This window comes from Saccopteryx bilineata, chromosome 3 (genome assembly GCF_036850765.1).
Source record: "Saccopteryx bilineata isolate mSacBil1 chromosome 3, mSacBil1_pri_phased_curated, whole genome shotgun sequence".
Lineage (NCBI taxonomy): Eukaryota > Metazoa > Chordata > Mammalia > Chiroptera > Emballonuridae > Saccopteryx > Saccopteryx bilineata.
In genome coordinates this window covers 125,224,921-125,240,710 of record NC_089492.1, presented here as the reverse complement: position 1 = coordinate 125,240,710, position 15,790 = coordinate 125,224,921, and the positions used below count along the sequence as shown (strand labels likewise).

The 15,790-nt window shown below is 42.9% G+C and overlaps 1 protein-coding gene across 1 annotated transcript; it reads left to right on the top strand.

Annotated features, from left to right (window-relative positions):
• The first annotated feature begins 3,927 nt into the window (after positions 1-3,927).
• GKN2 (gastrokine 2) lies at positions 3,928-11,098 on the top strand. The gene is made up of 6 exons (XM_066267300.1): positions 3,928-4,029; positions 5,996-6,049; positions 6,872-7,009; positions 8,876-8,986; positions 9,600-9,756; positions 10,877-11,098. Exons 1-6 carry the CDS (start codon positions 4,018-4,020, stop codon positions 10,957-10,959), a joined length of 555 nt encoding a protein of 184 aa, XP_066123397.1. The 5' UTR covers positions 3,928-4,017; the 3' UTR covers positions 10,960-11,098.
• Positions 11,099-15,790: the final 4,692 nt, after the last annotated feature.

Here is a 15,790-nt window from a genome sequence, read left to right as displayed (position 1 = left end):
TGTATGGAGGGAAAGTATAGTCAAGTGATTTGAGTGCCTTTTGTGGCAATTGAGTACGTGAACCTCTTTTACCTCCATGATCACATCTTCTTTCCTTTATTTAGAATATTTTCTCACTCATACACTTGGGGAGACTAGTTTGAAAAAAGACTATAGTGTGAGTTAAAAGCCAAACTAAGAGTATTCAACGTAGAATTGATGGAGAATTTTTAAGTTTTGAACACAAGGCCCTGGCCAGTTGGCTCAGCGTTAGAGCGTCAGCCTGGCATGTGGATGTCCCTGGTTTGATTCTGGTCAGGGAACACAGGAGAAGCAAACATCTGCTTTTCCATTCCTCCTCTTCCCCTTTCTCTCTCCTCTCTTGCCCCCTTCCACAACCACGGCTTGATTAGTTTGAGTGCAGTAAAACAACTTTTACAAGCACAGTGTCTTGTTTTCTGTATTTAGAAGTTTTTACCTTAGGTGCTAAAAATAGCTCAGTTGCAAGCATGGCCTCAGATGGGCAGAGCATTGGCCTAGACGAGGGTGCTAAGTAGATCCCAGTCGGGACACATTGGGGAGTCTGTCTCACTCTCTTCCCTCTTTTCATTTAAAAAGGAAGGAAAAAAAAGTTTTAAACACAAGAGCAATGTAGGCAACGTGATGCTTTTAAACCACGAATTAAGTAGTGATATTGAGGAAAGGACAGTGGACAGCCTGGAAGTAGAAAGTAAAATTTTGGTCTTTTGGCTTTCTCTTCTTGACATAGAGCTTAACTGTATTTCCCTCACATCTACATATGTTGATGTGACTGGTCTTCACCAATGGATAATGTACAGATGTGGTCATTTTTAGTCTGAAGAGTTTAAAGCAGATGTGTCTTCTCATGCTATTTATCTAAACTCTCTTCTGCCAGTTCAATGATGTCAGAATACCATGAAGCTACATATTGAAGACAGGGAAGCTGCATAAAAAAGAAGGAGGAATTCATAAGTCATCACTTGGAGGAAAGCCACCCACCATGAAGTCATCTGTATTGGGCTTTCTGTGAGTGAGAAATAGAAGTTTATTTAGTCAAATCACTGGGATGTCAGTGTTGCATGTTACAACAGTGCATGCCAATTATTCTGACTAATTAAAATCATTGTGACGGGAACAGTATTGTGGTGGTGGTGATGACAAAGAATGAAGTATGGGCTGATGGATTGGAAAGAAAGACTCAAATGGTAGAGTTATTACCAAGGAAAAATGGCAGAAGAATCAAGGAAAACTTCAAGGAGAGCCTGCAGACTTTCAGAAATTGTCAACAGAAATACCACTGTCCAAAAATAGATCAGCTTTGGGGAAGAGAATGCAGCATCCTTTATTTTAGGTGTGTTGAGTCTGATATACTATAGTACATCCAGATGTAATGAAAGTGCCCAGAAAGAGAGAGAGACAGAGAGAGAGAGAGAGAGAGAGAGCTGCAGAAGTAAATTGTGAGAGAGTAAAGAAAAGGGAGAGTATAGGGGTGCAAGAGAAAAGAGAGAAGTATTGCCAAAATGGAAGATTTATGTCTCCTAATAGAAAAGGTAACAGTTAAAATGGATCTAAACTTATGTAAAAAGAGACAAAGAACCAGTACATTTTCTATTTAGTTTGAAAAACAGAATAGCAAGAAAAAAATCTTCTCTTTGCCACTAACTATATATATGAACTTGGCCATTTTTTAACCTGTTTGAGTCTTAGTTTCTTATGAGAGGGATGAACAAGATTAGAAACAGCTCTTCCAAGGAGAACCACCCTGGAGGTTTAGAAGCCCACATGCCATGCCCCTTCTCAGACCTACTACATCAGAGTATCCAAGCTGGGGTGCAGTCGGTCTGGGGCCCTTCCATGTGAGCAATTTCATCCCCTCTGTGGGGAGCCAGGCAGCTTCACCGTGAATTTCACTTATAACAACTTTTACAAGCACAGTGTCTTGTTTTCTGTATTTAGAAGTTTTTACCATTGAGTTGTGGGTAGGCCTGATTTTTCCAAGTCAATTTGGGGGGAGGGGCTGGGGGGGCTGGGTGAAAAAGGTGAAAGGATTAGAAGTACAAATTGGTTGTTACAGAATTAGTCGCGGGGATGTAGCCCTGGCCGGTTGGCTCAGCGGTAGAGCGTCGGCCTAGCGTGCGGAGGACCCGGGTTTGATTCCCGGCCAGGGCACACAGGAGAAGCGCCCATTTGCTTCTCCACCCCTCCGCCGCGCTTTCCTCTCTGTCTCTCTCTTCCCCTCCCGCAGCCAAGGCTCCATTGGAGCAAAGATGGCCCGGGCGCTGGGGATGGCTCTGTGGCCTCTGCCTCAGACGCTAGAGTGGCTCTGGTCGCAATATGGCGACGCCCAGGATGGGCAGAGCATCGCCCCCTGGTGGGCAGAGCATCGCCCCCTGGTGGGCGTGCCAGGTGGATCCCGGTCGGGCGCATGCGGGAGTCTGTCTGACTGTCTCTCCCTGTTTCCAGCTTCAGAAAAATGAAAAAAAAAAAAAAAAAATAGAAAAAAAAAAAAGAATTAGTCGCGGGGATGTAAAGTATAGCATAGGGAAGACAGTCAGTAATATTCTAACCATGTATGGTGTCAGATGGGTACAAGGTTTATCAGGATAATCAGTAAGTTAAATAAATATAAAATGATATTGTATGCCAATTGTAATTGAAAAATAAAAATTAATTTAAAGAAAAAAACATTCTGGAAACAAAAGCCTCCTTACTAATGCTCCTATCTCAGTAAGGCAAGAAGTTATATTTATCCAACAAATAACAGAAAGGCTATATATTAATACAATAGTACTAGTCGTAACAATCGTGAACTGTGGGGTCAAACTGGGCTCAGATTCCCTCCTGCCCCTAGAAGCTGTGTAATGTTGAGAAGTTACTTAGCTTCCCTACACCTCAGTTTACCTATCTGTAAAATGGAACATGGGCAGAAGGTAACTGAGAAGGTTGGTATGAGGATCAAATCAATCAACATATGCAGAGTGTTAGAACATACCAAGTGCTTTATAAAGACTATTATTATTATCAAGCCTATAGATGCAGACCTCCTGGGACAGGCAGGAGACAAAGTAGAGGTATGGGGTAATACCTCTGTCTTCTCTCATGTCTGTAGGTGTGGGACTGGCTGGCCTTTGGGAGGTTTTGGAGATAGATAGGGGGGAGTGGCAGAGATACCACAAAACTATAATCCTTCCTGCTTCTGCTATTTCAGAAAGCTTAAACAAACAAACAACAAAAACCACACATTTTACACCCACCCAAGCTGAACAGCTGGCATAGCCAAGTTCTGGTGAACTAGGTAACCTCCAAATTGCCCAAATGACTGTTCTAGATCAAATACATCACTATGCTATTTCTTTGCTTAAGTGTAGCAATTCTCAGTATTAAACAATTTTGCCCTAGTAATTGGGCAGAGCGATCTTTGAGCCCCATTCCTCATGAATCTCTGGAAACTGGCACTAACTCCAAAGAGGAGGAGAAATAAAGTTATAAGGTTATTTGTTCTCCAAACAGGTACTTCAGCCACTGTCCTTGCCTCTAGTCTCATGCTCATTCTTTGGGTGGAGGAATTCAACAAGAACAAGCAGGGCAGTAACGAAAAGACATTGAGTGGGGGCCCAACTCAGGTCTTTAGGGAAGGCTTTACCATCAGGGGACAATGTTAAGACTATGTTCTCGTATGTCTATAGGACGGTTGTGTAAAACAAGCATCTTACAATGTTTTTAAAGGGTGGAAATTGAACTCTCAAGTGCAACATAGAGCAGATAAGCAGGGAGTATTTACAGAGTGACCAAGTAGTGAATTTTCATGACTGACTAATGAACTTCATTGATACCAGGTTACATGGTTGGGGCTCAATCCCGATAAAGGAGTTTGCTGGGGTGTGTCAGAGATATGACACAGCTTTTCTCCAACTGATCGGTCTGGAAAGAGATTTCTACACCTTAAAGCCGATATAAAGGGTAGAAGCTGCTCCTGGCAGCCTCACTTGCTGCAGCTTCTGCTTCCCTTCAGACAAAATGAAAATCCTTGTGAGTATCTGTCTCTGCTCCTTTCTCCTCTGGTGGTGGCGCCTGCAGTACGTGCTCCTCTCCAACATGCCTCGAACTTCAGCATGCTTAGGCGAACACTGCGCATGCTCCTAAGCTTCTGTGATTGATTTATGATGTCTTTGTTAGGAATGGTGTTGGCTATTCAGTTCAATATTTATTTGTCTGTTTTATAAAATGTTTACTGAACAATGCAAAGAAAATATTTTAGAAATATCTAGAGAATTTTAATTTGGAGGATTTTAAAATAATAATTCTTATTATGAGCTTTGGAAGGAATGCAGGCATTTTAGGATAACTGTATATACTATCTGAAAGAAAAGTGGTAACTTAAAAGTAATAATATCAATAATATTAATAACAATAATAATAACAGCAGTCATTCCCCAGGTGTATACTAGGCACTATGCTAAAAATTTCACATGAATAGTTTCATCTATTCACTCAGCAACTCTATGAGCTGACTAGTGTTACCTCATTTTATAGATGAGAAGACTGAGGCATGAAGGAATGTGATTTTCCCAAGCCAGTGAACTTGAGATTTAGGCTTGAAATTTATCCATCATAGGCCCCCCTTACAGGAGAAATCATGGCAAAGCATCCCTGTCATGACTACCCTTACTCCTTCAAATGATCCCAGCCCAACCGCAGTCTCTCACAGTTCCTCACTGCAGTGCCAGGGGCAGTGGAATATGTTCTGATCTATACTGGAACTCCGTTCCCTGGTCTCTATCCCTTATTGTCATTTGGAAGCTGAGGGAGAAAGTGAAATGGTAATTACCTCCCTCTAAGATGTTCAAGACTGTCAGTTTAAAAAGGTTCCTCTCCCAGGAATCTTTTGATTTTTCAAGAAAAGACTTAACCTGAAGCACAAACCTGTAACTGAGATGTATTAATCACAGTGCTGAGTGGATGGTTATTTGGGGGTAGGGGACACTTCCTGGGCTCTTTCTAATCATACCAGTAAAGCAATCAGTCCTCCACCCTCCTGTTCAAGCCTCTATGTTAGACCCATTAATAGAATATATAGGAGTGTCAGAGGTTACTAGAACCAGCCTGGAGTCAGAGAAGATGTGTCCCTGTGCAAATAGGCAGGTGGGATGTTTGCATACAGGTCTTTGTTAGAAACTCCAGCCCTGTCATCAAGAGAGAAATGTTATTGGCAATATAGAAAGGGCAGTAAAGTCCCACTGATAGTCCTTAAAAAGACCTGCCTTCTAGCAGACCCTGTCCAGCAGCACTTTTCAATGATAGTGCAGCACACTGCGATGTCAGAAAAGACAGGATCAGAATATTGGATTAGACTTTTACATTACTTAGTAAAATGTCATCGCTACCCCAGTGTCAGTTTCAGGACCTGCTGGTCTAACATTTGTCTGAGGGTAACACTAAGGCAGGGGTTGTAGAAGAATAAAAAGGTTTTCCTTATTCTCAACAGTTAATCATGTCCCTACGCATCTTATTTTCATAGTTTCCCTTAGAAATGTATTGTATCTATTGCCTATGGGTCCATTTTCAAACTGTCCCCCCCCCCTGTTAACCAAAGGATACTGACCTCTTGCAATCCACAGCCAGCGTTTACCACACCAAGGGATTCCCATAGTAAAATCAGTCATTTCTCACTGCTCACCTGCTCCAAGTTTATCCCAGCATAAGAACACACGCTGTATAGAAGGTTTTGATGTTGAAATGGCTGGGAATTTGGTAACAAAAGTAGAACCTTGTGTCCAGTAAATAGCACAAACTCAATAAATACCTGTCAAATGAGTGAATGTATGTCTTATATAAATACTTTGGAAATGGACAGTTGATCATCCATGACCAAATACCAGTATCTCTAAGTGTATATTTTCTAAGATATTTATGCTTGTTCTATCCAGTGTCCCTTCATGTCTCTACCTACAATGATTACCATACAGAGAATGGAAGTAACTAGTCTGTTTTTCAGGTGTTTTTTCTGGGGGTGCTAGCCATCTTTGGAACACAAGCTCATGGATCTGAGGTGAGTTGATTTATTATGGACTTTATAACTTGAAGATGTTGGTAGAGGGAAGGAAAGATACGAGATAACTTGAAGGACAGTAAAGAGTCCTCTGACCTATTTGGGATAGAATCCTAGAAATAATCAGGCCCTGACCAGTTAGCTCAGCGATAGAGTGTTGGCCAGGCATGTGGAAGTTCTGGGCTCTATTCCTGCTCAGGGCACACAGGAGAAGCGACCATCTGCTTCTCAACTCCTCCCCCACTCTATTTCACTCTCTCTCTCTCTTCCTCTCCCACAGCCATGGCTTGTATGCTTTGAGCAATATCAGCCCTGGGTGCTGAGCATGGCTCCATAGCCTCGCCTCAAGCACTAAAATAGCTCAGTTGCCGAGCAACAGGGCAGCGGCCCAGAAAGGCAGAGCATCGCCTGGTAGAGGGCTTGCCAGGTGGATCCTGGTCCAGGCACATGTGGGAGTCTGTTTCTGTCTCCCTGTCTCTCATTTAATAATAATAATAATAATAATAATAATAATACAAAGAATTAACTAATAACAGAACTAATGAGATTGATTATTTCTTTCCAACTGTACATTGCTTTAAAATATGGTCAGTCTCATTTCTCCTGTGATATCATTGCTTCTCCCATATAATTTTTGTTGACTATGAAGAAGAATTTTGCATTCTTATTTTAACATGTGATTTTGGTCTGGGATCCTGGTGGAGAGGTTTCAGACTTTAACTTCTTGTTCATAGCAGGTGAAAGGCTTTATTTTTCTGGGAGGAATCCTTTCAAATTCATGTGATTTATGGAAAAACTATTGTGTCTTTATTATCAATATAGGTTTATAACATCATCAGCCCAAACAACAATGGTGGCAATATTCAGGAGACAGTGACAATTGACAATGAAAAAAATGCCGCCATCATTAACGTCCATGCGGGATCATGCTCCTCTACCACGGTGTTTGACTATAAACATGTAAGCATCAAGGGAATTTTTATATTCTTCAAGACAAGGTTTCTGATGGGCAGAGGGGCAGGCATTTGAATTCTAAAATCTATCTTGCAATTCCATCAGAGTTTCCTTACTTCTGCTTTTCCTTTTAAATAATCAAGCTGTTGATTAACAAACAAACAAAATAATTTCTAAGGGGAAAAAAGCATGATAGGAAACATACATGTTTACTTGACCTTTTCAGGTGGAAATTGGAAGCAAGATGATATTGTCTCATTATAGGCTCAGAAAGAATGACCAAAGCCCAAAGCAGTGCCGGAATACAGACTTTTAAAATATTTGTCAAGTAAATAAATGAATGAATTAGGGCTTCTGATGCAAAAAAAAATTTGTGCAGAAAAAGAAGAATCATGAAACAGTCACAAATTACCAGAAATCCAGAACAACTATGCACATTTAACTATGTATGTAGGCTATGCAATAAATCACACCTCTTCTGTAAGAAGGAAAGTATGTTAATTAAAAACACTAAACTACTTCCAGGTTTCAATTGCTGTTATTAACAACAAGTCTCCAAAACCTGCTCAGAACATTCACTCTGTCCTCTATCCGTGTATTTGTTTGTTTGCCACTTGTTCCACCGACACTAAGTGCTTTCACCCAGGGGCAGAGCTGTGCACTGTGCATGTAGGTAGGTTGGTGTCCAGCTCACTGGACATATGAACATGTTTTCTTCCTCTTGTCTCATAGAAACATCCTCATATGTTTCCTCTCCTTTGGTATTGGGAGTTCCAGGACACATTTGAAAATATAGAATCTTTGAAAAATACAGTTTAAAAGAAAGTTATACTGAGATTGTTTTTAAGCAGATGCCAAGCAAATCCCAAGTGTTTTTTTTTTTTTTTTTAAGAAAATAAGAGTGGTGAAGATTTGGTTTAAGCCTCTTTCTCTATCATCATGCTTGACTTCGGTCTATTTTTGAATTTTAGAAACTGGCAATTTGTGAGGAATTGAAAGATACAAAGTAGAAAGAAAGGAGTAAAACAGGGTAGGAGAAATAGTAAGTGGAGGGCTTATGTCGTATATAGTCTTATAGGCTGTGAAATTATTTGGAACTGAGGAGTTCTACTCTACATGATGCTTAGATGACCTTGGGTTCCTTCTGTCTCCAAGGTCTTCACCCTCCATTGTTCTCCCAGTTCCAACTTTCCCCAACCCATCCCTACCCAGCCAGCCTGGAATAGAGGTGGAGGAAGGATGGAGAGAAGACGGTGGAGAAAGGAAGAGTAGATGAAGCATGGATGGTGGGGTGAGGGTGGGCATGGGTACGTTAAGGAGAGTTTCTAAAGCAGCACTCTCCAGTGGAACTTTCTGCACTGGTGGAAATGTTCTTTATCTGCATTTTCTAGTAGGGAAGCAGCTAGCCAATTGCAGCTATTGAGTCCTTGAGAAGTGTGATAGAAGATGTACATTCCCAATTGCATTGAATTTGAATTTACATTTACAGAACCACACGTGTCTAGTAACTAACATATTGGAAAGCACAAAGGTCTAAAGAATGTTGTATGTACTCCAAATTGAAGAAAAGGCTGAACAAAATCAATGAGACAGAGAGCTGCTGCTTCTCAGTCTTTCACATTGCAAACTGCAGACCCTTGTTCCATAACATAAAAAGTGTGTCTTCACCACTTCAGAGGTAAAGGTGGCAAGTAAAACAGGACAAATATCTATGTCAAAGAAGTCAAATAGATTTGATTGATTGCAGATTAAAAAGCAGTCATATGCTCTCACAATGCATGCTCAAGTCTTTCTCAGGGTTCATAGGTCATTCTCACCAAGTTCAGAGCCCAGGGAATTAAACGGGCAATAACTGAGTTCTTGCTGCCTCAGGGCTACATTGCAACCAGGATGCTCTCCCGAAGAGCCTGTTACATCCTGAAGATGAACCATGAAACTATCCCTGCTCTGGACCAACTTCAACGGTACATCTACGAGAGGCAGGTAAATATTCCTTGTTCTTGAGCCGAGGAATACCGGTGACTATGGAGAAATGAAGAGGGTAAAGATTATATTATACCTTATCACTTCCCACTTATTAGAGTGTTTTCAGTTAATTGTTTTTAATGCAGGAATACATCTCTTAGCTCTATTTCCGTCCTACAGCCTCCAATACAAGAACTTACAATAAATTCTAGTGTTTTCATAGAAAGGACTACATAGCCTCGTCTCAAAGCACTGCTCTAAGAAAGAGTGAAAGGTAAAAAAAAAAAAAAAGGAGTGAAATTATAATATTCAATGACACAAGGTGCAAAGAATATGGTATAGTGAGAATAGACAGACACCACATGAAGCAAAAAATCTGAGCATTAATTTTCCCTCCGTAACGTCCTGTTCATGCTGACTTTGGCCCAGGAATCCCCCTCTCTGGGTTTCATTATCACCATTAGCAAAATAACTTCAGTCTTAATGATGTTTCTCTGCAGACCAAGTGGTCAGAAAGAGATGATGTCTTGAGATTCTTGACTACCTTCTAGTTATTAATAGGAAAGAGAAAAAGTCACAAAAGACACCAGATTATGTCAATTTATTTTTACCCAATCCCACTCTGATCTAGGCTCTGAACACCATGTTTTCCAACAAATACACCTGGGTCAAGTACAACCCGCTGCAGTCGCTGATCACAGACGTGAAATGGTTGGTGTTCGGGTCTCCCATTGAGCATCTTTGCAAACACATCCCCTTGTACAAGGGGGAAGTGGTTGAAAAAGCACGTGAGTACCAATAAGCTATTTCTTCACCAAATATATTCTGAAAACTCTAATGTCCCTGACGTTCTGCTAGATGGTGTGTAAAATACAAATAAATACAGAGTATGACTCAATTTGGTTTTTCTTTGGGAATTAAATGCCAACCAGTTGCGGATATTGTGGTACTTGTTAGGAGAGATACAGAAATGAATAAAACTCTGCCCCCAGCAAACAGATAGTTTGGTGGAGAAGTTGACCAGCTAATACAGAGGATGAAATAGAAAAAGATTCCTAGGTGTCAAAGAAAACCTGTTGGATTCTCTAATGTACTAGAGATGGTGTGCACGGTGCCTACAGTTAATAAGTATTGCATACCTGCAAGTCTCTGGGCATTCTCACCACATGCAAAACAGAGTCACCTACATTCACTATGTGAAGTGCTGGAGTGTCATCATAATCTTGGTAATCAGTCTACAATGTGTATGTCTATCAAATCAGTATGGTGGACACTTAAAATATATACAGTTATATTTGTCAATTATTCCTCAAGAATGTTTTGAAAAAGTAATATTCTCAGAATCAAAGATCAAGAAAAAAGCAGGCAAAGTGTGTTGACAGACAGGGAATAAAAGCCCTGGTTCGTCCATGCCACATGTCCCTGCAGTCATTACTGGGATGCTTAATGTCATTACTCTAATGTCATTAGAAGTCATTACTTCTAAATACAGAGAGACTGGAGTGAAGGAGAGGTAAAAATTTCCTGGAGTAGTGGGAGGTAGATAAAGTAGAAAAAAAAACAACAACAACTAGCATTCAATACATTTCTACCCCCCAGAAAAAAATTTTAGTTAAGTCATTTTTCTTTTTGTAAGGTCATTAGTATTTATAAGGAAAGACCCATAGTCATGGCATTAATGTATAGCATTAATTAAATTGAGCCAGACAGCCTCCCAGGAATTGTCAGTCTGTTCAAGCTAGTATATTATTATCATTTGCAGTACAAGTATAGCTCAAATCTTGGGTACCATGAAATTGCCTGTACAACCAACCTCTAGCCAAAACATTTATAAAAGATATTGGTTTGTTGCATTCTGATAATGTATTTCTTAATGCTCTTTCTTCAAAAATGTTCCCCTTTTTTCAGATAATATTGGTGCTGGAGGCTGTGCAAAGGCTGGGCTTCTGGGCATCTTTGGGATTTCCATCTGTGCAGACGTCCATGTTTAAGCAACAGCCCACTGGTTGCGACTTTTCAAAGAAATATACCCTTTGACCTTTTTGTTTCTACTCAGCAGCCAAATTAAATCTCCAATGCCCCAACTAATTTTGAGATTCAGTAATAAAACATAAATACTACATTTACAGATATCTGAGTGTTTGCTACTTTTCTAAACAGCAAAGGGATGCTAAATGATGTTTATGTCAATATACAGAAAGAAAGAAATTGCCAGGATTTCAAGTAAAGTGCATAAAATGTGATAATTTCCAGACACTATGGTTGGGCCACAATACAGACTGGTCAGTGGATACAAGTCTCCATCTTTGCATCTGCTCACTGACCAGCTTGCCCGTTCGTCTGGGCAACACACCAGGCAACCAGGGTGGAGAGGAGCTCAGGCGGCCCTGGCCTCCACCTAGTAGGGATTGAGGATTTGGGTACCCTTAGCAAACAACTTGACTGCTCAGATAAAGGAAACGACCCCCTCTAAAAAAGCACCCAACTTTGAAGGCCATTCACATGCCTTTAGCTCATCAAAGCCGTAAATTCAACCTTAATAAACATTACCGTGATATACTTAGTCCCAGAGTGAGGAGAGAGGGAGGTCGGAACACCCATCCCCCAGAGAAAGACGCTCCTCACTGCGAGTCTAACTGGGAAGGCCAACTCCATAAACAGAAGGGAAGCAACTTCCAATATTTCAAAGAACTTGCATAATGTGGGCAAATGCTCAGATTATATACCTGGTTATCGTGTTGACTGATCAGCTAGGTGCAAGTTCAGGACAAAAGAAAAAGAACTACTTTAACAAGAATTTCTATCTGTCATGGACTGCACCTGTTCCTAACACTACTCCTTAGCACTGAATATATTTAAAGCACTTACCTGGGCTCAGCTCCAGGATAGGGATGCCAGAGGAAGGGGCCCAAGGCAAAATGCCAGTCAAGAAAGTTGTTTTCATGTTGGGGAGGTGAGGCATTTATATGAAAACATTTATAATAACAGTAGAAGAGTGTAAAGTGCCAAGTGAACAGTAGTGTCTCCTAGCAGGAACCTTGGTGTTTGCAAGTGACGGAACCCAAACCTAATTCACGGAGGCTAGCTGAGGTGGAGGCTACTCTCAGCTTACCATAGGAGGATAGAGGTAGTCTGGTCTTGGGTAGCATTCCTGTCCTTGAAGCTGGGACTTCAAGGTGGCCAGACTCTTTCCCTCACCTCAGCTCTTCCCCTCTCCATGTCAGACTCAGCGTCTTACACTGGCTTTCTCCCTGAGAGACGAATCCAACAGCGCCGTCAGCCCCGGGGCCCCCACCCTCCCCATATCATCATCAGAGAGGAAGGACTCCTCCTGTTCTACTCTCAATTTAACAGACTTTTTTAAAGGACCTTAATAGAATCACCTGGGCACACTCTTACTACTGTGGCCAGGACTGGTGGGGGTGGGGTGTATGATTTGCAACTTCTTTTGGAATCTCCTGCTCAGAGATGTGTTATCTTTATTAATTTTTATGATGACATTCCCAATTTTAAAACAAAACTTTGAGTTCACTTTTTCCTGACTCTGTTTTCTTTAAGTTGCCTAACCCTGCTCAGGACTGGCATCATACTTAACAGCAGTTAGGAGCGACAGGTACAGAGGGCCAGGAGTACGTGGCACTTAGGAAACACCACAAATGGCCTTATCATAAGTGGTAAGCAACTCTGAGAGGCTGACGGGCCAACCGCACAGTGCCTGGAGACAGGCCAGAGGGCTCTTACTCAGTGACAGCTCTGCTCAAGGAGGATGGCTGGGGGGAGACAGCCCGTGCGAGGGGGAGGGGGGGACAGCTTGTGCGAGGGGGAGGGCTGGGGGGGGAGCTTGTGTGAGGGGGAGGGCTGGGGGAGGACAGACCGTGCGAGGGGGAGGAATGCGGGACTGCCTGGGTGAAGAGCATGGCTAACACTGACGGCGGTCAATGTCTCTATAGAAATAATTGCCAAGATACAGGTTAAACTGTGGAGATAGTTTCTCCACCCCAGGCAGAAAGCAGGGCGAGGAGAAGCAAGGCGAGGAGAAGCAGCCCACTCCAGGCAGGATAAAGGGCCACCTATTCTGATCCTTGGAGAAACTGAGAACAGGGGAGGGCAGGGAGCTAGAGAATAAATAATGGGCAGCTACTGCCCTCTGCTGGTGATCCAGATCACCCACACCCACAGACCTGAGGCTGGGGTCAGTTGGTTTTTTTCCTGAGGCTGCAAGGAGGCAGAAGTAACGGAGAGTTAGGAATGCCACCATCTAGGGTGAGAGAGGTTAGAGGAAGGAGCAAGGCTTTCCCCCTACAGGGAAGTCTGTCAATGAAATGGCATTCTCTGAGCTAGGAGGACAGGGAACTTGACGTCTGTCTTGGATCTTCTGTCTAAGAAGAGCCTCGGGCAAGGGTGGACATTTTGCAGGAAACTCAGAGATTTCTTGGAGGGAGGGTTTGTGTGGTTCCCTGCTCATATTTAGACATGACAAAGGACTTCTGGTTGTCCCTCTTAGTGCATGTTTGCAGGAGGATAAGGACAAAGCCTAAGGAGATCTGGAGCACTGTCTTACACCGACACCAAATCCTGGGTGGGAAGAGCACTGCCCGTTCAGTTCCCAGTGGGCTCCTGCTCAGACTCAGGATGGTGGGTGGGGCCCGGGCATCAAAACAGCAGAAGGTAAAAAAGAGAAAAGACTTTTCTCACTACAGTTTCTCTACGAAACCAGGACATGTGTTATGGCAATGTGGACGACTGACACCAAAGGGGGGGGGGTACACACTGTCCCTGTTTCTGCATGGTTCCTCCTCAGCAGAGGGCGGCAGGTGGCGGAGGTGGCTCAGCTGTAGGCTCCCATTCCCCTTCTCCCAGTTCTAAGAGGCAGCATTGGTGATTTTGGCAGAGGTAATGACAGCAGCTGCTCCGGGAGAGATAAAAAAAAGAAAAGAAAATAGAAAAATTTCCTTCTTAGGATATCAATGGTCAAATTCTTAGCTACTTCTTAGGCACTTCCAGAGAGACTTAAAAGTCAGTACAATGGACTTAGCAAGAAGCTTGAGTTCTTCAGTCACAAGGGGACAGCACAGTCTGTGATGAATATTAGTATGACCATAATTTATTTATTTATTTATTTATTTATTTATTTATTTATTTATTTATTTTACAGGGACAGAAAGAGAGTCAGAGAGAGGGACAGACAGACGGACAGAGAGAGATGAGAAGCATCAATCATCAGTTATTCGTTGCGAGACCTTAGTTGTTCATTGATTGCTTTCTCATATGTGTCTTGACCGCAGGCCTTCAGCAGACCGAGTAACCCCTTGCTCGAGCCAGTGACCTTGGATCCAAGCTGGTGAACTTTTGCTCAAACCAGATGAGCCCACACTCAAGCTGGCGACCTCAGGGTCTCGAACCTGGGTCCTCTGCATCCCAGTCCAACGCTCTATTCACTGCGCCGCCACCTGGTCAGGCAGTATGACCATATTTTAAACAGAAGACTGGTAGCCTTGAGAAACAGGGTATGTGTTTAGGTCAGGATCGGGAGCACTGACTTGGGATTCAAATACGATGAACTTTATTATAGAGTGCTGGATTACAGGAATTCTCAGAGTAAACATTAACAATGATCACCAGGAGGGTGGGTCTACAGACTCAATGTTTCAGTCCCCCATCCAAATTCATATGTTGAAGCCCCATGTGATGGAATTAGTGCTTCATTTTAAAAAAGTCCCCAGAGAGTTCCCTTGTACCTTCTGCCACGAGGAGGGACAGAGTGAGAAGGACACAGTGATTAGGGGCCATCTCTGAACTAGAACGAGAGCTCTCACCAGACACAGAATCTGCTAGTGCCTTGCTCGGGACTTCCCAGCCCTGGAACTGTGAGAAATTAATTGTTGTTTATAAGTATTCAGTCTATGAAATTTCTTGCCCTCCATATCCCAACTCCAGAAAGACCCAAATCCTAGTACACACATAGAAGATTATTTATAAAATAATGATTGAACTTGTAACCTGAAGGCCCCAAATCTCCCTTGACAAACCCCGTTAGGTCTGGAGGACTGTGCTTGCTGTTTCTCAGACAGAGCTATTCCAGCCCAGTTAGTGAGAGGCAAGGGTGCTGGGTGTTGGTGCCCAGGAGGGCAGCAGGGCCTGAGCCCAGAGCTGCTGGGAGAAGTCCTGTTCAACTAGCAGAGTATCTGCAGGGACGGTAACATATGGAGAGAAGTAGGATGGGTGCTTGGAGGGTCTTGAAACCTTCCAGCAGTAACAGGGATGTTATAACAGGCAGGTGGAGCCTGAAGGTAATGGGAAATTCAGGAGCAGCATAAGCTTAGATGTTTGGGGTGGGGAGGGGAGGAGATTGGCATAAGAACAGTCAGTAGGCAGCAGTCCTCACTCCATCACAGAGGGCCTGGTAACAGGGGTCTAGGCAGCTGTAACAGGCCCAGGCACGTGGGGTCAGACCGGGACTGGTTCCTGGAGCTGGAATGGAGGTGGAGGGTGGCTTTCAGGAGCAAGGAGTATACAGGTCTGGCGGACTGACAGTCATGGGGTGACTTAACTCTGGGAACTCACTGGGCCAGGCCTTGGGGCGAGATCCTGCTTTGTGGTCCCCTCAGGATCTCCGACTGACCAAGATTTGGCATGTCACATACTTCCACCCTGAATGTGTTTTTGAACATATCTCTACCTTCCTTATTCTTTGCAAGCCCCATGTGACCAAATCCACAGGTCCCACACCTCTGACCTGCCAACCATACCCTAACGAAGCCTGAAGGTTTATCTCGAGCCTTTTGCTGAAGTCGCCTTTCCATTCAAGACTGTAGATAGCCA

Bases quoted from the DNA above. Each gene is read 5' to 3' on its own strand.
- GKN2 (XM_066267300.1), top strand. The intron at 7,010-8,875 runs GTAAGCATCAAG...TTGCTGCCTCAG, and splicing joins CGGTGTTTGACTATAAACAT to GGCTACATTGCAACCAGGAT. The intron at 8,987-9,599 runs GTAAATATTCCT...ACTCTGATCTAG, and splicing joins GGTACATCTACGAGAGGCAG to GCTCTGAACACCATGTTTTC.